The sequence below is a fragment of the Oncorhynchus keta genome, chromosome 27 (assembly GCF_023373465.1).
Source record: "Oncorhynchus keta strain PuntledgeMale-10-30-2019 chromosome 27, Oket_V2, whole genome shotgun sequence".
NCBI lineage: Eukaryota > Metazoa > Chordata > Actinopteri > Salmoniformes > Salmonidae > Oncorhynchus > Oncorhynchus keta.
Genome location: NC_068447.1, coordinates 10,271,415 through 10,292,707, shown reverse-complemented (window position 1 = coordinate 10,292,707; position 21,293 = coordinate 10,271,415). Strand labels below are relative to the sequence as shown.

General features: G+C 48.0%; 1 protein-coding gene and 1 long non-coding RNA gene across 56 annotated transcripts in view; one reads left to right on the top strand and one right to left on the bottom strand.

The window, feature by feature from the left end:
* Window positions 1–21,293, bottom strand: part of LOC127912428 (proteoglycan 4-like) — a 288,599-nt gene that overhangs the window by 223,902 nt on the left and 43,404 nt on the right. For 2 of the 6 annotated variants that reach the window (XR_008082555.1, XR_008082559.1), the window contains exons 3-4: window positions 9,577–10,484; window positions 8,269–9,480 (exon numbers count right to left, since the gene is read on the bottom strand). Coding sequence is in view for 2 of the 6 variants with exons in the window: in XM_052481613.1 (XP_052337573.1) it covers window positions 17,958–17,998 (41 nt within the window). In the remaining 4 variants the exon portion in view is untranslated. Of the gene's footprint in view, window positions 1–8,268; window positions 9,481–9,512; window positions 10,485–16,775; window positions 17,999–21,293 lie in introns of those variants that run through there. The other 4 variants (XM_052481613.1, XM_052481614.1, XR_008082558.1 and 1 more) reach the window with 3 other exon arrangements.
* Window positions 13,314–17,856, top strand: LOC127912430 (uncharacterized). 50 transcript variants are annotated; one of them, XR_008082630.1, is made up of 13 exons: window positions 13,314–13,636; window positions 13,707–13,846; window positions 14,162–14,336; window positions 14,407–14,581; window positions 15,352–15,491; window positions 15,667–15,701; window positions 15,842–16,086; window positions 16,437–16,611; window positions 16,682–16,751; window positions 16,857–16,961; window positions 17,032–17,136; window positions 17,522–17,696; window positions 17,732–17,856. It is a non-coding gene; the product is annotated as an uncharacterized LOC127912430 (long non-coding RNA). The 50 variants fall into 50 exon arrangements; XR_008082619.1 differs by having other exon boundaries at window positions 15,597–15,701; window positions 15,877–16,086; XR_008082610.1 differs by having other exon boundaries at window positions 15,562–15,701; window positions 15,877–16,086.

Sequence of the window (21,293 nt, the reverse complement as noted above, 5' to 3'; positions counted from 1 at the left end):
ATGTTAATAATGGGGCCTGTTCGGCCCTTCTTTTCCTGTAGTTCACAATCAACTCCTTTGTCTTGCTCATGTTTAGGGAGAGGTTGTTGTCCTGGCACCACACTGCCAGGTCTCTGACACCACACTGCCAGGCACCACACTGAAGTGACCAACCTTTCAACCCACTTCATGGCTACAAATTTGAGTGCTACGGGTGACTTTACAGTTTTCTGGAACAGCTGGTGCTCTCATGCATGCTTCAGTGTTGCTTGTCTTGAAGTGAGAAAAAAAGGAGTCAGAGCCTGTGTAGTAGGATTCAATCTTAGTCCTGTATTGACCCTTTGCCTGTTTGGTGGTTCGTCTAACGGTATAGCGGGATATCTCATTAGCGGATTTGTGTCCCGCTCCTTGAAAGCGGCAGCTCTAGCCTTTAACACAGTGAGGATGTTGCCTGTGATCCTAGGCTTCTGGTTGGGATATGTGCGTACGGTCACTATGGGGACAACGTCATCGATGCACTTATTGATTGAGCCAGTGACTGAGGTTGTAAACTCCTCAATGCCATTGGATGAATCCCAGAACACATTCCAGTCTGTGCTAGTAAAACAGTCCTGTAGCGTAGCATCCGCGTCATCTGACCACTTCCGTATTGAGTGAGTAACTTCCTGCTTTAATTGTCTTTGTAAGCAGGAATCAGTAGGATCAAATGATGGTCAGATTTGCCAAATGGAGGAGGGAGAGCTTTGTATGCATTTTTTCCTCTGGTTGCACATTTAACATGCTGGTAGAAATGAGGTAAAATGGATTTAACTTTGCCTGCTGTAACGCTCGTCTGTGATGGAAGAAGAGGAGGACCAATGCACAGCGTGGTAAGTGTCCATATTGATAATTTATTATCATGAACACAAAACAAAATAACGATAAAGAACGAAACGAAACAGCCGGTGAATACACACAACAGAAAAGAATCACCCACAACTCAAGGGTGAAAACAGGCTGCCTAAGTATGGTTCTCAATCAGGGACAACGATTGACAGCTGCCTCTGATTGAGAACCATACCAGGCCAAACACAGAAATCCCAAATCATAGAAAAAAGAACATAGACTGCCCATCCAAACTTACGCCCTGACCACACTAAATCAAAGACAAAACAAAGGAACTAAGGTCAGAACGTGACACCTACATTAAAATCCCCGGCCGCTAGGAGCTCCATTTCTGAATGAGCATTTTCTTGTTTTCTTAATGAGCACGGTCTTAGTGGTGGTAAATAGACAGCTTCGAATAATATAGATGAGAACTCTTGTGGTCTACAGCTTATCATGAGTTATTCTACCTCAGGCGAGCAATACCTCGAGAGTTCTTCAATATTATATGTCACGCACCAGCAGTTATTGACAAATAGACACACTCCCTTGCCCCTCGTCTTACCAGACGTAGCTGCTCTGTCCTGCAGATGCACGGAGAAGCCAGCCAGCCAGCTCTATATTATCCATGTTGTTTAGCTACGTCTCGGTGAAACAAAAGATATTACAATTTTTAAAGTCCCATTGGTAGGATAGTCTTAATCGTAGAGTTTGTTTTCTAATAAATGCACGTTGGCCAATAATTAAAAAAATATATATTTTACATTTATTTAACCAGGCAAGTCAGTTAAGAACAAATTCTTATTTTCAATGACGGCCTAGGAACAGTGGGTTAACTGCCTGTTCAGGGGCAGATTGACAGATTTGTACCTTGTCAGCTAGGGGGTTTGAACTCACAAGCTTCTCGGTTACTAGTCACACGCTCTAACCACTAGGATACCCAGCCACCCCATAATACGGAGGGTAGTGGTGGTTTACCTACGTTTCGGCAAATTGTTAAACGGCAGCCCGTCATCGTCCTCCTCCTTTCTCTCTGTCTTTTCTTCAAGCGGATGACAGGGATTTGGGCCTGGTCTCAACCAAGCAGTCTATTCTCTGTCTTTTCTTCAAGCGGATGACAGGGATTTGGGCCTGGTCTCAACCAAGCAGTCTATTTTTCACGTGGGACTCGTTAAAGAAAAATCTTCATCCACTTCGAGGTGAGTGATCACTGTTCTGATGTCCAGAAGCTAATTTCAGTCATAAGAGATGGTAGCAGCAACATTATGTACAAAATAAGTTACAAACAATGAGAAAAAACACAAAATAGGACAGTTGGTTAGGAACCTGTAAAACGGCAGCCATCCTGGTATGCAGTCCTGGTATGCAGTTCTGGTATGTAGTTCTGGTATGTAGTTCTGGTATGTAGTTCTGGTATGTAGTGGTGGTATGTAGTCCTGGTATGTAGTTCTGGTATGTAGTCCTGGTATGTAGTCCTGGTATGTAGTTCTGGTATGCAGTCCTGGTATGCAGTCCTGGTATGTAGTTCTGGTATGTAGTTATGGTTTGCAGTCCTGGTATGTAGTTCTGGTATGTAGTTCTGGTATGTAGTCGTGGTATGTAGTTATGGTATGTAGTTCTGGTATGTAGTGGTGGTATGTAGTTCTGGTATGTAGTTCTGGTATGTAGTCGTGGTATGTAGTTCTGGTATGTAGTTCTGGTATGTAGTTCTGGTATGTAGTTCTGGTAGCACACTGTTTTCTCCCATTAGATCAGGTCTGCGTACGCTGTACCAAGGACCCTATTCAGACTGGACAATAACATGGTCACACCAGATCGACTGCAGTATTAACGTTTAACCAGGTTCATTTAAAAAAAAAAAAAAAAAACTTGAGTCAATGTTACGTCTACTTATCTCCAGTCTGAATTACAGCTGAGGACAAGCAGTAGAGCCAGACATGCAGGCAACACCGTGTCACTGCAGTGTTTGAGTCAGTCCTCTCGTGGAACTCTGGCGGCATGAGGCAGATCAGTCTATAATGCTGTCGAGACTTCCATCCCTCCTCCTGTCCTACCTGTCACGTATAGTACCTCTCTGGCCTCGAGGTCATCAGGCTGCTGATTATGCCGTACACCTGTCAGCATCATTACGCACACCTGTCAGCATCATTACGCACACCTGTCACCATCATCTCGCGCACCTGCGCCTCATGACACTCACCTGGACTCCATCACCTCCTTGATTATCTTCCCTATATCTGTCACTCCCCTTGGTTCTTTTCTCACGTGTTATTGACTCAATGTTTTCAATTTTGGTGTGTTGTTTGTGTTTCGTGTTAATTGTTTATTAACACAAATTTATTAACACGAGGGAGGGAGAGTGGGGAGAGAGAGGGAGGGAGAGTGGGGAGGGAGAGTGGGGAGAGAGAGGGAGAGAGAGTGGGGAGGGAGAGTGGGGAGGGAGAGTGGGGAGGCAGAGGGAGGGAGAGTGGGGAGAGAGAGGGAGGGAGAGTGGGGAGGGAGAGTGGGTAGAGAGAGGGAGAGAGAGTGGGGAGGGAGAGTGGGGAGGGAGAGTGGGGAGGAAGAGGGAGGGAGAGTGGGGAGAGAGAGGGAGGGAGAGTGGGGAGGGAGAGTGGGGAGGGAGAGTGGGGAGGCAGAGGGAGGGAGAGTGGGGAGAGAGAGGGAGGGAGAGTGGGGAGGGAGAGTGGGGAGGGAGAGTGGGGAGGGAGAGTGGGGAGGCAGAGGGAGGGAGAGTGGGGAGAGAGAGGGAGGGAGAGTGGGGTGAGAGAGGGAGGGAGAGTGGGGAGAGAGAGGGAGGGAGGGTGGGGAGGGAGAGTGGGGAGAGAGAGGGAGGGAGAGTGTGGAGGGAGAGTGGGGAGAGAGAGGGAGGGAGAGTGGGGAGAGAGAGGGGGGGGAGAGAGGGAGGGAGAGTGGGGAGAGAGAGGGAGAGAGAGTGGGGAGGGAGAGTGGGGAGGGAGAGTGGGGAGGCAGAGGGAGGGAGAGTGGGGAGAGAGAGGTAGGGAGAGTGGGGAGAGAGAGGGAGGGAGAGTGGGGAGAGAGAGGGAGGGAGAGTGGGGAGGGAGAGTGGGGAGAGAGAGGGAGGGAGAGTGGGGAGGGAGAGTGGGGAGAGAGAGGGAGGGAGAGTGGGGAGAGAGAGGGAGGGAGAGAGAGGGAGGGAGAGTGGGGAGAGAGAGGGAGAGAGAGTGGGGAGGGAGAGTGGGGTGGCAGAGGGAGGGAGAGTGGGGGAGAGAGGGAGGGAGAGTGGGGAGAGAGAGGGAGGGAGAGTGGGGAGGGAGATTGGGGAGAGAGAGGGAGGGAGAGTGGGGAGGGAGAGTGGGGAGAGAGAGAGAGGGAGAGTGGGGAGGGAGAGTGGGGAGAGAGAGGGAGGGAGAGTAGGGAGGGAGAGGGAGGTAGAGTGGGGGAGAGAGAGGGAGGGAGAGTGGGGAGGGAGAGTGGGGAGAGAGAGTGGGGGAGAGAGAGGGAGGGAGAGGGGGAAGGGAGGGAGGGAGGGAGAGTGGGGAGTGAGAGTGGGGAGAGAGAGGGAGGGAGAGTGGGAAGGGAGGGAGGGAGAGTGGGGAGGGAGTATGGGGAGGAAGAGTGGAGAGGGAGTGAGGGAGGGAGGGAGGGAGAGAGAGTGTCCTCATAACAGAAACGTGCCACATGGTAGGCGATGAACGTGGTCAAACATCAGTAGTGAGGCTTGGAGCGCTATGTTGTTGTTTTTACACTCCTGAAGACAAACAGGCACACACACACACACACACGCACACGCACACGCACACGCACGCACGCACGCACGCACGCACACACGCACACACGCACACACGCACACACACACACACACACACACACACACACCCGACTAACACTCTGCGATACTCTACCCCATCACGCGTCACCCTCCCCATTTCAATATTACAATGTTTTATGCGGCTTGGCACTTTGTACCTCCTCTCTCCACTGTCCCCCTGCCAATAAAAGGATGTGCAGTAAAGGGCGTTTAACATGTTCTACAACGGTGTTGCATCGCAGAGTCTGGGTGATCGCTCAATCTGCTATAGCAGAGGGGGAACAGGGGAACTGGGGGGTCTCTGCATGAGTTGCATGGTTGTACAGGAGTGGTTCCGTGGTGAAAACGAAATGAGAGAGCAGCAGTCCGGATGGTGGATCAGGATCGTACAGGAGCTGTCCCATGCTGGAGAGTGGGGAGGGAGAGTGGGGAGGGAGAGTGGGGAGAGAGAGCAGCGGTCCGGATGGTGGATCAGGATCGTACAGGAGCTGTCCCATGTTGGAGCTTCTGGTCTGTGTTTAGAAAAAGGCCAAAAGCCGAAATGTGTTGGATTTACTTCTTACGATAAATACGCTTTTTAATTTACTTCCGTTGTACTCTAAGAGTTGCTGAATCAAATCCAAACAAATCTTATTGGTCAAATACACATATTGAGCAGATGTTATTGGTCACTTACACATATTGAGCAGATGTTATTGGTCACATACACCTATTGAGCAGATGTTATTGGTCACTTACACATATTGAGCAGATGTTATTGGTCACATACACCTATTGAGCAGATGTTATTGGTCAAATACACATATTGAGCAGATGTTATTGGTCACATACACATATTGAGCAGATGTTATTGGTCACATACACATATTGAGCAGATGTTATTGGTCACATACACATATTGAGCAGATGTTATTGGTCACATACACATATTGAGCAGATGTTATTGGTCACATACACATATTGAGCAGATGTTATTGGTCACATACACATATTGAGCAGATGTTATTGGTCACATACACATATTGAGCAGATGTTATTGGTCACATACACATATTGAGCAGAGGTTATTGCGGGTGTAGCGAAATGCTTGTGTTTCTAGCTCCAGGGCAGTAATATGTAACAACTCACAACAATGTACATGAATCTAAAATTAAAAGAACGGAATTAAGATTGTTCTTTTTTTTAAACATTCTGCGCTAATAATATGAGATATTAAAAATAAAAAGGTATTGCAAAGTTGTGACCGTGTCAACCAGCGCCATCTAATGCTATACTCTTCTCTTTACTTCAGTTTGCTCCTCAAATCACCTCGGAGAGCCAGGTAGTTACAGTGATCTTCACCTTGGTTAGAGAGCCAGGTAGATACAGTGATCTTCACCTTGGTTAGAGAGCCAGGTAGATGCAGTGATCTTCACCTTGGTTAGAGAGCCAGGTAGATGCAGTGATCTTCACCTTGGTTAGAGAGCCAGGTAGATACAGTGATCTTCACCTTGGTTAGAGAGCCAGGTAGATACAGTGATCTTCACCTTGGTTAGAGAGCCAGGTAGATACAGTGATCTTCACCTTGGTTAGAGAGCCAGGTAGATACAGTGATCTTCACCTTGGTTAGAGAGCCAGGTAGATACAGTGATCTTCACCTTGGTTAGAGAGCCAGGTAGATACAGTGATCTTCACCTTGGTTAGAGAGCCAGGTAGATGCAGTGATCTTCACCTTGGTTAGAGAGCCAGGTAGATGCAGTGATCTTCACCTTGGTTAGAGAGCCAGGTAGATACAGTGATCTTCACCTTGGTTAGAGAGCCAGGTAGATACAGTGATTCTTTCCCTTTGCACTCTGTTTGATGACTGTTTTAATTCTAATGTGCTACAGGTGTATTGTAAGTACAGGTACCTGCCAAAATAAAGGAATCACCTGTAAATGAGGGCTACCAATTATATTGAAAGCAGGTTCTTCCACACATGTGGTTCCTGAGTTATTTAAGTAATTAACTCCTTAGGGTTTAGGGTAATTTTTTAAAATGCCCAGTTGACCTTTATTTTTGCTACAGTGCCAGAGCTAGAAGAGGAGATCTCAGGGACTTTAAAAAGAGGGGTCTCAAAGGAGCTTAGAGGGGGTTTGGGTCTCTGTCTGTCTGTCTGTCTGTCTGTCTGTCTGTCTGTCTGTCTGTCTGTCTGTCTGTCTGTCTGTCTGTCTGTCTGTCTGTCTGTCTGTCCTGTTACCATGCCCGACAGCATTTTCCATCACCATCAACAAAACACTCCACTATATACAGTGAGGCAAAAAAGTATTTAGTCAGCCACCAATTGTGCAAGTTCTCCCACTTAAAAAGACGAGAGAGCTCTGTAATTTTCATCATAGGTACACTTCAACTATGACAGACAACATGAGAAAAAAAATCCAGAGAATCACATTGTAGGATTTTTTAATGAATTTATTTGCAAATTATGGTGGAAAATAAGTATTTGGTCAACAACAAAAGTTTGTCTCAATACTTTGTTATATACCCTTTGTTGGCAATGATAGAGGTCAAACGTTTTCTGTAAGTCTTCACAAGGTTTTCACACACTGTTGCTGGTATTTTGGCCCATTCCTCCATGCAGTTCTATTTTGGTTTCATCTGACCATATGACATTCTCCCAATCTTCTTCTGGATCATCCAAATGCTCTCGAGCAAACTTCAGACGGGCCTGGACATGTACTGGCTTAATTAATCAGGGGGACACGTCTGGCACTGCAGGATTTGAGTCCCTGGCGACGTAGTGTGCTACTGATGGTAGGCTATGTTACTTTGGTCCCAGCTCTCTGCAGTTCATTCACTAGGTCCCCCCGTGTGGTTCTGGGATTTTTGCTCACCATTCTTGTGATCATTTTGACCCCACGGGGTGAGATCTTGCGTGGAGCCCCAGACCGAGGGAGATTATCAGTGGTCTTGTATGTCTTCCATTTCCTTATAATTGCTCCCACAGTTTTATTATTATATTATTATTATTGATATGTTCAAACCAAGCTGCTTACCTATTGCAGATTCAGTCTTCCCAGCCTGGTGCAGGTCTACAATTTTGTTTCTGGTGTCCTTTGACAGCTCTTTGGTCTTGGCCATAGTGGAGTTTGGAGTGTGACTGTTTGAGGTTGTGGACAGGTGTCTTTTATACTCATAACAAGTTCAAACAGGTGCCATTAATACAGGTAACGAGTGGAGGATAGAGGAGCCTCTTAAAGAAGAAGTTACAGGTCTGTGAGAGCCAGAAATCTTGTTTGTTTGTAGGTGACCAAATACTTATTTTCCACCATAATTTGCAAATAAATTCATAAAAAGTCCTACAATGTGATTTTCTGGATTTTTTTCTCATTTTGTCTGTCATAGTTGAAGTGTACCTATGATGAAAATTACAGGCCTCTCTCATCTTTTTAAGTGGGAGAACTTGCACAATTGGTGGCTGACTAAGTACATTTTTGCCCCACTATATATATATATATATATATATATATATATATATATATATATATATATATATATATATATCTATATATATTTTTTTTTTTTATAATAATTTTATATCTGGAGTACTTCTCCTGTCCTATTCGGTGCCCTGTGTGAATCTAAGTGTGCGTTCTCTAATTCTCTCCTTCTCTCTTTCAATTCAATTTAATTCAAGGGCTTTATTGGCATGGGAAACATGTGTTAACATTGCCAAAGCAAGTGAGGTAGACAACATACAAAGTGAATATATAAGGTGAAAAACAACAAAAATGAACAGTAAACATTACACATACAAAAGTTTCAAAACAGTAAAGACATTACAAATGTCATATTATATATATATACAGTGTTTTAACAATGTACAAATGGTTAAAGGACACAAGATAAAAAAAATAAGCATAAATATGGGTTGTATTTACAATGGTGTTTGTTCTTCACTGGTTGCCCTTTTCTTGTGGCAACAGGTCACACATCTTGCTGCTGTGATGGCACACTGTGGAATTTCACCCAGTAGATATGGGAGTTTATCAAAATTGGATTTGTTTTCGAATTCTTTGTGGATCTGTGTAATCTGAGGGAAATATGTCTCTCTAATATGGTCATACATTGGGCAGGAGGTTAGGAAGTGCAGCTCAGTTTCCACCTCATTTTGTGGGCAGTGAGCACATAGCCTGTCTTCTCTTGAGAGCCATATCTGCCTACGGCGGCCTTTCTCAATAGCAAGCCTATGCTCACTGAGTCTGTACATAGTCAAAGCTTTCCTTAATTTTGGGTCAGTCACAGTGGTCAGGTATTCTGCCGCTGTGTACTCTCTGTGTAGGGCCAAATAGCATTCTAGTTTGCTCTGTTTTTTTGTTAATTCTTTCCAATGTGTTAAGTAATTATCTTTTTGTTTTCTCATGATTTGGTTGGGTCTAATTGTGCTGTTGTCCCGGGGCTCTGTAGGGTGTGTTTGTGTTTGTGAACAGAGCCCCAGGACCAGCTTGCTTAGGGGACTCTTCTCCAGGTTCATCTCTCTGTAGGTGATGGCTTTGTTATGGAAGGTTTGTGAATCGCTTCCTTTTAGGTGGTTGTAGAATTTAACGTCTCTTTTCTGGATTTTGATAATTAGTGGGTATCGGCCTAATTCTGCTCTGCATGCATTATTTGGTGTTCTACGTTGTACACGGAGGATATTTTAGCAGAATTCTGCGTGCAGAGTCTCAATCCTTTCCCTCTCTCGGAGGACCTGAGCCCTAGGACCATGCCCCAGGACTACCTGACATGATGACTCCTTGCTGTCCCCAGTCCACCTGGCCGTGCTGCTGCTCCAGTTTCAACTGACCTGAGCCCGAGGACCATGCCCCAGGACTACCTGACATGATGACTCCTTGCTGTCCCCAGTCCACCTGACCGTGCTGCTGCTCCAGTTTCAACTGACCTGAGCCCGAGGACCATGCCCCAGGACTACCTGACATGATGACTCCTTGCTGTCCCCAGTCCACCTGGCCGTGCTGCTGCTCCAGTTTCAACTGACCTGAGCCCTAGGAACATGCCCCAGGACTACCTGACATGATGACTCCTTGCTGTCCCCAGTCCACCTGGCCGTGCTGCTGCTCCAGTTTCAACTGTTCTGCCTTATTATTATTCGATCTTGGCCATGTTCTGTTATAATCTCCACCCGGCACAGCCAGAAGAGGACTGGCCACCCCACATAGCCTGGTTCCTCTCTAGGTTTCTTCCTAGGTTTTGGCCTTTCTAGGGAGTTTTTCCCAGCCACCGTGCTTCTACACCTGCATTGCTTGCTGTTTGGGGTTTTAAACTGGGTTTCTGTACAGCACTTTGAGATATCAGCTAGTGTACGAAGGGCTATATAAATAAATTTGATTTGATTTGATTTGACCTTTATTTAACTCTTATTTACAATGACGGCGTACCGAGGAACAGTGGATTAACTGCCTTGTTTAGGGGAACAGTGGGTTAACTGTCTTGTTCAGGGGAACAGTGGGTTAACTGCATTGTTCAGGGGAACAGTGGGTTAACTGCCTTGTTTAGGGGAACAGTGGGTTAACTGTCTTGTTCAGGGGAACAGTGGGTTAATTGTCTTGTTCAGGGGAACAGTGGGTTAACTGTCTTGTTCAGGGGAACAGTGGGTTAACTGCCTTGTTTAGGGGAACAGTGGGTTAATTGTCTTGTTCAGGGGAACAGTGGGTTAACTGTCTTGTTCAGGGGAACAGTGGGTTAACTGCCTTGTTCAGGGGAAATAGAGTTCCAGAATCTGCACTGAAGCTGTTCTGACTTGTGGTGGCCTAACGCCCCCTTAACGTTAAGACACGTCAGGCTGTTGTATCCTTTCTGTGGGCGTGTAGAGGGCTTGTAGGTGTACACGTAAAGGGTTTTTCAAAGGGTTCTCCTATGGGGACAGACAGAATAACCTTTTTCAGCACCTTACTTTCTAGGAGGATAGTGACATCTGTTGGTATTCTTACTTCATTCACTTTTTTTTTGTCTTTATCAACTGTTTACATCACCTAACAGAACCGTATCAATGCCCTGCCCTCTGTGTCATTGGATTGGATGGACTAGGTTCTGACAGAAGAAAAGGTGTTTGTGCTGCATGTGTGTTTCCTGTTTGAGGATTTGGCTTCACAATAAAAAACATTAACTGTTTTACATCTCGTATAGTTGTGTGAATCCCCCTTCAACTGACTTTACCCAAAATATGAACAAGTGACAATGAATACATCCACCATTTATTCAGGCTGTGTCAGCTTAGTGCCTGTCCCCCTGAAAAAATGTTTCATTTGGTTAACATAATGCTCTCCTAAAGGCGTAGCCTAACATCTCTCACAGGGACGAAGGCAAATTGAGCTTTCAGCAGGGGGGTGATAAGGAATTGCAGGCACACTAAAACATATGTCACACACACCTCCAAAGGCCCAGAGATATATACAGAGAGACACAGAGGAGAGGTGATGGAGGGGAGATGAGGGGAGAGTTGGGGGGGGAGAGATGGAGCAGAAAGGTGATGGGAGGATGGGAAAGGAGAGGAGAGGAGGAGAAGAGATGAGGAGGGGAGTTGAAAGGAGAGGAGGGGAGGGGAGGGGCGAGGAGGAGAAGAGATGAGGGGAGGGGAGGGGAGGGGGAGAGGAGAGGAGAGGAGAGGAGAGGAGAGGAGAGGAGAGGAGAGGAGAGGAGAGGAGAGGAGAGGAGAGGAGAGGAGAGGAGATGTGGAGAGGAGAGGACAGGAGGGTAGAGGAGATGTAGAGAAGGAGAGGAGGAGAGGACAGGGGAGTAGGGGATATATAGAGAAGGAGAGGAGGAGAGGACAGGGGAGTAGGGGATATATAGAGGAGGAGAGGAAAGGAGCGTAGAGGAGATGTAGAGAAGGAGAGGAGGAGAGGACAGGGGAGTAGGGGATATATAAAGAAGGAGAGGAGGAGAGGAAAGGAGAGTAGAGGAGATGTAGAGAAGGAGAGGAGGAGAGGAGAGTAGAGGAGATGTAGAGAAGGAGAGGAGGAGAGGAGAGTAGAGGAGATGTAGAGAAGGAGAGGAGGAGAGGAGAGTAGAGGAGATGTAGAGAAGGAGAGGAGGAGAGGACAGGAGAGTAGAGGAGATGTAGAGAAAGAGAGGAGGAGAGGAGGAGAGGAAAGGACAGGAGGGTAGAGGAGATGTAGAGAAGGAGAGGAGGAGAGGAGAGGACAGGAGGGTAGAGGAGATGTAGAGAAGGAGAGGAGGAGAGGAGAGGAAAGGAGAGTAGAGGAGATGTAGAGAAGGAGGAGAGGACAGGACAGGAGGGTAGAGGAGAAATAGAGAAGGAGAGGAGGAGAGGAGCAGAGGACAGGACAGGAGAGTAGAGGAGATGTAGAGAAGGAGAGGAGGAGAGGAAAGGACAGGAGGGTAGAGGAGATGTAGAGAAGGAGAGGAGGAGAGGAGAGGACAGGAGAGTAGAGGAGATGTAGAGAAGGAGAGGAGGAGAGGAAAGGACAGGAGGGTAGGGGAGATATAGAGAAGGAGAGGAGGATAGAAGAGGACAGGAGAGTAGAGGAGATGTAGAGAAGGAGAGGAGGAGAGGAAAGGACTGGAGAGTAGAGGAGATGTAGAGAAGGAGGAGAGGAGGAGAGGAAAGAACAGGAGGGTAGAGGAGATGTAGAGAAGGAGAGGAGGAGAGGAGAGGACAGGAGAGTAGAGGAGATGTAGAGAAGGAGGAGAGGAGGAGAGGAAAGGACAGGAGGGTCGAGGAGATGTAGAGAAGGAGAGGAGGAGAGGAGAGGACAGGAGAGTAGAGGAGATGTAGAGAAGGAGGAGAGGAGGAGAGGAAAGGACAGGAGGGTCGAGGAGATGTAGAGAAGGAGGAGGACAGGAGGGTAGAGGAGATGTAGAGAAGGAGGAGAGGACAGGACAGGAGAGTAGAGGAGATGTAGAGAAGGAGGAGAGGAGGAGAGGAAAGGACAGGAGGGTAGAGGAGATGTAGAGAAGGAGAGGAGGAGAGGAGAGGAAAGGACAGGAGGGTAGAGGAGATGTAGAGAAGGAGGAGAGGAGAGGAGGAGATGATGATAGCGGTACTGTAGATGTGGACGTGTGACATCCAGCCATGGTCCTTGTTCATGTCTTGGGGTCGTAATCCTGTGTTTAATTGGGAAGCAACAGCTAACCACTCAGCATGTCTCTCTTCTCTCTTCATTCCTTCACTTCTTTCCTTTTCCCCCCACATCTCCCTCCCTCCCTCATCACCCACCCTCACCCCACACACACTACTTAGTAAGACCACACTTCAAAGTAAGGACCACTTCAGCAGTTTATGAACATAAGGATAGGATTTTATTGATGTGAGAGAGATAGAGAGAGAGAGAGAGAGAGAGAGAGAGACAGAGAGAGAGAGAGAGAGGAGAGAGAGAGAGACAGAGAGTGATACAGAGACAGAGAGAGAGATGGAGAGAGACAGAGAGAGAGAGAGAAGGAGAGACAGAGAGAGAGAGAGAAGGAGAGACAGAGAGAGAGAGAGAAGGAGAGACAGAGAGAGAGAGAGAGAGAGAGAGAGAGAGAGAGAGAGTGAGACAGAGAGTGATACAGAGACAGAGAGAGAGATGGAGAGAGAGAGAGAGAGAGAGAGAGAGAGAGAGAGAGAGAGAGAGAGAGAGAGAGAGAGAGAGACATACACACTCCATATCCCCCCCTCTCATTTCTCCTTCCAGTCAGGTACAGAGGATAGCAATTGTATATACTGGGATACATAGTAATACATGGTTAGGAAATAAATACTTACCTTGACTATTGTATAACAAAACACATCGATTTCCTTATAGTCTACAGAAAGGTTCAGCTGTATTTGAAGCCTTCCCTGTTGTGGTCTAATGGTTCCCTTTTGTGCTTACACATTTCTGTTCCTGGATCAGTGTGTCCTGACACGGTGTCTCTGTTCTAGTTGTCAGACACCCTGACACGGTGTCTCTGTTGTAGTTGTCAGACACCCTGACACGGTGTCTCTGTTCTAGTTGTCAGACACCCTGACACGGTGTCTCTGTTCTAGTTGTCAGACACCCTGACACGGTGTCTCTGTTCTAGGTGTCAGACACCCTGACACGGTGTCTCTGTTCTAGTTGTCAGACACCCTGACACGGTGTCTCTGTTCTAGTTGTCAGACACCCTGACACGGTGTCTCTGTTCTAGTTGTCAGACACCCTGACACGGTGTCTCTGTTCTAGTTGTCAGACACCCTGACACGGTGTCTCTGTTGTAGTTGTCAGACACCCTGACACGGTGTCTCTGTTCTAGGTGTGAGACACCCTGACACGGTGTCTCTGTTGTAGTTGTCAGACACCCTGACACGGTGTCTCTGTTCTAGGTGTCAGAAACCCTGACACGGTGTCTCTGTTCTAGTTGTCAGACACCCTGGCACGGTGTCTCTGTTCTAGGTGTCAGACATCCTGACACGGTGTCTCTGTTCTAGTTGTCAGACACCCTGACACGGTGTCTCTGTTCTAGGTGTCAGACACCCTGACACGGTGTCTCTGTTCTAGGTGTCAGACACCCTGACACGGTGTCTCTGTTCTAGTTGTCAGACACCCTGACACGGTGTCTCTGTTCTAGTTGTCAGACACCCTGACACGGTGTCTCTGTTCTAGGTGTCAGACACCCTGACACGGTGTCTCTGTTCTAGTTGTCAGACACCCTGACACGGTGTCTCTGTTCTAGTTGTCAGACACCCTGACACGGTGTCTCTGTTCTCGGTGTCAGACACCCTGGCACGGTGTCTCTGTTCTAGGTGTCAGACACCCTGACACAGTGTCTCTGTTCTAGGTGTCAGACACCCTGACACGGTGTCTCTGTTCTAGGTGTCAGACACCCTGACACGGTGTCTCTGTTCTAGTTGTCAGACACCCTGACACGGTGTCTCTGTTCTAGTTGTCAGACACCCTGACACGGTGTCTCAGTTCTCGGTGTCAGACACACTGACACAGTGTCTCTGTTCTAGTTGTCAGACACCCTGACACGGTGTCTCTGTTCTAGGTGTCAGACACCCTGACACGATGTCTCTGTTCTAGGTGTCATACACCCTGACACGGTGTCTCTGTTCTAGGTGTCAGACACCCTGACACGGTGTCTCTGTTCCAGTTGTCAGACACCCTGACACAGTGTCTCTGTTCTAGGAGTCAGACACCCTGACACGGTGTCTCTGTTCTAGTTGTCAGACACCCTGACACGGTGTCTCTGTTCTAGGTGTCATACACCCTGACACGGTGTCTCTGTTCTAGGTGTCAGACACCCTGACACGGTGTCTCTGTTCTAGGTGTCAGACACCCTGACACGGTGTCTCTGTTCTAGTTGTCAGACACCCTGATATGGTGTCTCTGTTCTAGGAGTCAGACACCCTGACACGGTGTCTCTGTTCTAGGTGTCAGACACCCTGACACGGTGTCTCTGTTCTAGGTGTCAGACACCCTGACACGGTGTCTCTGTTCTAGTTGTCAGACACCCTGACACGGTGTCTCTGTTCTAGTTGTCAGACACCCTGACACGGTGTCTCTGTTGTAGTTGTCAGACACCCTGACACGGTGTCTCTGTTCTAGTTGTCAGACACCCTGACACGGTGTCTCTGTTGTAGTTGTCAGACACCCTGACACGGTGTCTCTGTTGTAGTTTTCAGACACCCTGACACGGTGTCTCTGTTCTAGGTGTCAGAAACCCTGACACGGTGTCTCTGTTCTAGTTGTCAGACACCCTGGCACGGTGTCTCTGTTCTAGGTGTCAGACACCCTGACACGGTGTTTCTGTTCTAGGTGTCAGACACCCTGACACGGTGTCTCTGTTCTAGGTGTCAGACACCCTGACACGGTGTCTCTGTTCTAGGTGTCAGACACCCTGACACGGTGTCTCTGTTCTAGTTGTCAGACACCCTGACACGGTGTCTCTGTTCTAGGTGCCAGACACCCTGACACGGTGTCTCTGTTCTAGGTGTCAGACACCCTGACACGGTGTCTCTGTTCTAGTTGTCAGACACCCTGACACGGTGTCTCTGTTCTAGTTGTCAGACACCCTGACACGGTGTCTCTGTTCTCAGTGTCAGACACCCTGGCACGGTGTCTCTGTTCTAGGTGTCAGACACCCTGACACGGTGTCTCTGTTCTAGGTGTCAGACACCCTGACACGGTGTCTCTGTTCTAGTTGTCAGACACCCTGACACGGTGTCTCTGTTCTAGTTGTCAGACACCCTGACACGGTGTCTCTGTTCTCGGTGTCAGACACCCTGGCACGGTGTCTCTGTTCTAGGTGTCAGACACCCTGACACGGTGTCTCTGTTCTAGTTGTCAGACACCCTGACACGGTGTCTCTGTTCTAGTTGTCAGACACCCTGACACGGTGTCTCAGTTCTCGGTGTCAGACACACTGACACAGTGTCTCTGTTCTAGTTGTCAGACACCCTGACACGGTGTCTCTGTTCTAGGTGTCAGACACCCTGACACGATGTCTCTGTTCTAGGTGTCATACACCCTGACACGGTGTCTCTGTTCTAGGTGTCAGACACCCTGACACGGTGTCTCTGTTCTAGTTGTCAGACACCCTGACACAGTGTCTCTGTTCTAGGAGTCAGACACCCTGACACGGTGTCTCTGTTCTAGTTGTCAGACACCCTGACACGGTGTCTCTGTTCTAGGTGTCATACACCCTGACACGGTGTCTCTGTTCTAGTTGTCAGACACCCTGACACGGTGTCTCTGTTCTAGGTGTCAGACACCCTGACACAGTGTCTCTGTTCTAGTTGTCAGACACCCTGATATGGTGTCTCTGTTCTAGGAGTCAGACACCCTGACACGGTGTCTCTGTTCTAGGTGTCAGACACCCTGACACGGTGTCTCTGTTCTAGGTGTCAGACACCCTGACACGGTGTCTCTGTTCTAGTTGTCAGACACCCTGACACGGTGTCTCTGTTCTAGGTGTCAGACACCCTGACACGGTGTCTCTGTTCTAGGTGTCAGACACCCTGACACGGTGTCTCTGTTCTAGGTGTCAGACACCCTGACACGGTGTCTCTGTTCTAGGTGTCAGACACCCTGACACGGTGTCTCTGTTCTAGTTGTCAGACACCCTGACACAGTGTCTCTGTTCTAGGTGTCAGACACCCTGACACGGTGTCTCTGTTCTAGTTGTCAGACACCCTGACACGGTGTCTCTGTTCTAGGTGTCAGACACCCTGACACGGTGTCTATGTTCTAGGTGTCAGACACCCTGACACGGTGTCTCTGTTCTAGGTGTCAGACACCCTGACACGGTGTCTCTGTTCTAGTTGTCAGACACCCTGACACGGTGTCTCTGTTCTAGGTGTCAGACACCCTGACACGGTGTCTCTGTTCTAGGTGTCAGACACCCTGACACGGTGTCTCTGTTCTAGGTGTCAGACACCCTGACACGGTGTCTATGTTCTAGTTGTCAGACACCCTGACACGGTGTCTCTGTTCTAGGTGTCAGACACCCTGACACGGTGTCTCTGTTCTAGGTGTCAGACACCCTGACACGGTGTCTCTGTTCTCGGTGTCAGACACCCTGACACGGTGTCTCTGTTCTAGGTGTCAGACACCCTGACACGGTGTCTCTGTTCTAGTTGTCAGACACCCTGACACGGTGTCTCTGTTCTAGTTGTCAGACACCCTGACACGGTGTCTCTGTTCTAGTTGTCAGACACCCTGACACGGTGTCTCTGTTCTAGTTGTCAGACACCCTGACACGGTGTCTCTGTTCTCGGTGTCAGACACCCTGACACGGTGTCTCTGTTCTAGGTGTCAGACACCCTGACACGGTGTCTCTGTTCTAGGTGTCAGACACCCTGACACGGTGTCTCTGTTCTAGGTGTCAGACACCCTGACACGGTGTCTCTGTTCTCGGTGTCAGACACCCTGACACGGTGTCTCTGTTCTAGGTGTCAGACACCCTGACACGGTGTCTCTGTTCTAGGTGTCAGACACCCTGACACGGTGTCTCTGTTCTAGGTGTCAGACACCCTGACACGGTGTCTCTGTTCTAGGTGTCAGACACCCTGACACGGTGTCTCTGTTCTCGGTGTCAGACACCCTGACACGGTGTCTCTGTTCTAGGTGTCAGACACCCTGACACGGTGTCTCTGTTCTAGGTGTCAGACACCCTGACACGGTGTCTCTGTTCTAGGTGTCAGACACCCTGACACGGTGTCTCTGTTCTCGGTGTCAGACACCCTGACACGGTGTCTCTGTTCTCGGTGTCAGAGAGACAGTCTTGGTGTGTCTGTCAGACATTCGGTCCGGTGTGATCAATGCAGAGCTACAGCTGGTTGAAGGGGACCAAATCCATTCAACAGTTGATTTGGTTCCATTTTACCAGCTTTAGCAAAGCATTTTTGCTGTTGTGAAGTTCTTCAGTGCAGCCAGAAGAGGTGAGTTGGGACAGCTTCAGAGTCTTAGGAGAGAGGGAACAGAAAGGAGGAGAAGAGGAGGTTTGGTGAGGTTTCATCAAAACACCGGTCCACATAGACAGCACGCATAGACAAAGAAGTGATTATTGGAGAAAATGATGGTATTATATGAGTTCCTAGGCATGCACAGGGTAACAAAAGGGTAGGAGAGAACGAAGGAAATAACTTTTATTTGACTCCTGGCCAAACCCTAACGACGCGGGGCCAATTGCGCACCACACTATGTGACTCCTAATCATGGCCGGGTGTGATACAGACTGGAATTGAACCAGGGTCTGGAGTGATGCCTGCACGAAGATGCAGTGCCTTAGACCACTGTGCCACTCAGGAGCCCATGTTAAAGCTATGGCAGTTATGATGTCATTATGAGTTCCTAGGCATGCGGAGGGTAACAAGAGGGTTATAGTTATGATGTCATTATGAGTTCCTAGGCATGCGGAGGGTAACAAGAGGGTTATAGTTATGATGTCATTATGAGTTCCTAGGCATGCAGAGGGTAACAAGAGGGTTATAGTTATAGAGCAGAGAAAGGAGAAGAAGAAAGGAGGAGAAGAGGAGAAGAGAGGAGCAGGAGAGGAGAGGAGGAGGAGAGGAGGGGGAGAGGAGAAGAGGAGAAGAGTGGGAGAGGAGAAGAGGAGATGAGGAGGAGAGGAGAAAGAGAGCAGGAGAGGATAAGAGGAGAGGAGGAGGAGAGGAGAAGGGGAGAAGAGGGGGAGAAGAAAAGAGGAGATGAGGGGGAGAGGAGAAGGAGAGGAGAAAGAGAGGAAGAGAGAAAGAGATGAGGAGAGGAGGGGGAGAGGGGATAGGAGGAGAAGAGGATGAGATGAGAAAGAAAGGAGGAGAGGAGGAGAAGAAGAGGAGGAGAGGAAGGGAGAGGATGAGGTGAGGAAAAAGAGAGGAAGAGAGGAGGAGAGGAGAAGGAGAAGAGGAGGAGGGAAGGAGGAGGAGAGGAGGAGGAGAGAAAGAGAGGAGGAGAGGAGGAGAAGAGGAGGAGGGAAGGAGGAGGACAGGAAGGGAGAGGATGAGGTGAGGAGAAAGAGAGGAAGAGAGGAGGAGAGGAGGAGGAGAAGAGGAGGAGGAAAGGAGGAGGAGAGGAGAAGAGGAGGAGGGAAGGAGGAGGAGAGGAGGAGGAGAGAAAGAGAGGAGGAGAGGAGAAGAGGAGGAGGGAAGGAGGAGGAGAGGAGGAGAGAAAGAGAGGAGAAGAGGAGGAGGGAAGGAGGAGGAGAGGAGGGGAGAGGATGAGGTGAGGAGCGAGAGAAGAAAGGAGATAGGAGTGAGGCCCGGAGATATAACAGGAGGAGAGAGAGGATGTAAGGAGATCTGAAAACGCTATTTCTAGCTTTGCTTTTCCTTAAGGTGTTTTTTAGTTGTTCAGTTTTTATTGTTATTCTTTAGTTTTTTTTATCCTCTTATGTTTTCTGTGTAGTAAATATTTCAGTTTTAATTTCATTGTTTTGATTAGCCTTTTTTGCCACATTGTGTTGCATTCCATGTATGTAATGTGCTGTATAAATAAAGCTTGATTTGATTCGATTTGAAGGATGCAGACTATCTTGAGAACGCAATGAATGAATCACATGTCAATACTGCCAATGAACACACAGGATGCAACACCTCAGGAATGACCTCCAATTGACCTCTACAGAGCTTATCTCTCCCTCTCTCCCTCTCTCCCTCTCTTTCAATCTCTCTGTCAACCTCCCTCTCTCTCCATCTCTCTGTCAACTCTCTCTCTCCCTCTCTCTCCATCTCTCTGTCAACCTCTCTCTCTCCATCTCTCTGTCAACCTCTCTCTCTCCATCTCTCTGTCAACCTCTTTCTCTCTCCTTCTCTCTCCATCGCTCTGTCAACCTCTCTCTCTCTCCATCTCTCTGTCAACCTCTCTCTCTCTCCATCTCTCTGTCAACCTCTCTCTCCATCTCTCTGTCAACCTCTCTCTCTCCCTCTCTCTGTCAACTCTCTCTCTCCCTCTCTCTGTCAACTCTCTCTCTCCATCTCTCTGTCAACCTCTCTCTCTCCATCTCTCTGTCAACCTCTCTCTCTCCATCTCTCTGTCAACCTCTTTCTCTCTCCTTCTCTCTCCATCTCTCTGTCAACCTCTCTCTCTCTCTCCATCTCTCTGTCAACCTCTCTCTCTCCATCTCTCTGTCAACCTCTCCCTAACGACCACATATTTTGTGCTTTCATGTCTTTATTATGTGATCTATAATTTCTCCTCCAGAGAGATGTTGACCCTCAGCGTATAATCTGGATGGGATAGAAACTGTTTAGGTGAGGAGCTGGCTAGCTGGGTAGGAACACTTCAAATGGAAAGAGAGCCTCACACTCTAGGAGCTCAGATGCAATACTTGAATAAGCAGCGTTTGGACAGCATCACAGTCTACCCAGATGAAGACAGATTGGCTGTCCAAACATTGGTTATACAATGATTGCATCTGAACTCCTAGAGTGTGAGGGTCTCCTTTTCTTTTTCAAAGGCCCTCATCATGTAACCAGCCATAGTGTACTCAGCAGCCTGCCTGCTGTTTACCCCTGGTGCATCTCATTCATATCCTGGTTCAATCAGCTTTAGTTAATAGTTTTGCCATTAGGAAGTAAACCACTTCCTACCCTTAATAACAGACTGTTGGCTCTACAAGGTAAGCGATATACACGACCAGTCAAAAGTATGGACACACCTACTCATTCAAGGGTTTTTCTTAATTGTTTTACTATTTTCTACATTGTAGAATAATAATGAGGACGTCACAAATATGAAATAACACATGTGGAGTCATGTAGTAACCGAAAAAGTGTAAAACAAAATAAAATATGTTTGAGATTTGAGATTCTTCAAAGTAGCCACCATTTGCCTGGATGACAGCTTTGCACATGCTTGGCATTCTCTCAACCAGCTTCATGAGGTAGTCACCTGGAATGCATTTCAATTAACAGGTGTGCCTTTGTTAAAATTGAATTTGTAAGGGCTATTTGAGCAAGAAGGGGAGTGACGGAGTGCTGCATCAGATGAGCTGGCCTCCACAATAACCCGACCTCAACCCAATGGAGATGGTTTGGGATGAGTTGGATCGCAGAGTGAAGGAAAAGCCCTACTGCCTCTGATCTGGTGGACTCACTAAACAGAGAACATCCCTGGTCATCCCTACTGCCTCTGATCTGGAGGACTCACTAAACAGAGAACATCCCTGGTCATCCCTACTGCCTCTGATCTGGAGGACTCACTAAACAGAGAACATCCCTGGTCATCCCTACTGCCTCTGATCTGGTGGACTCACTAAA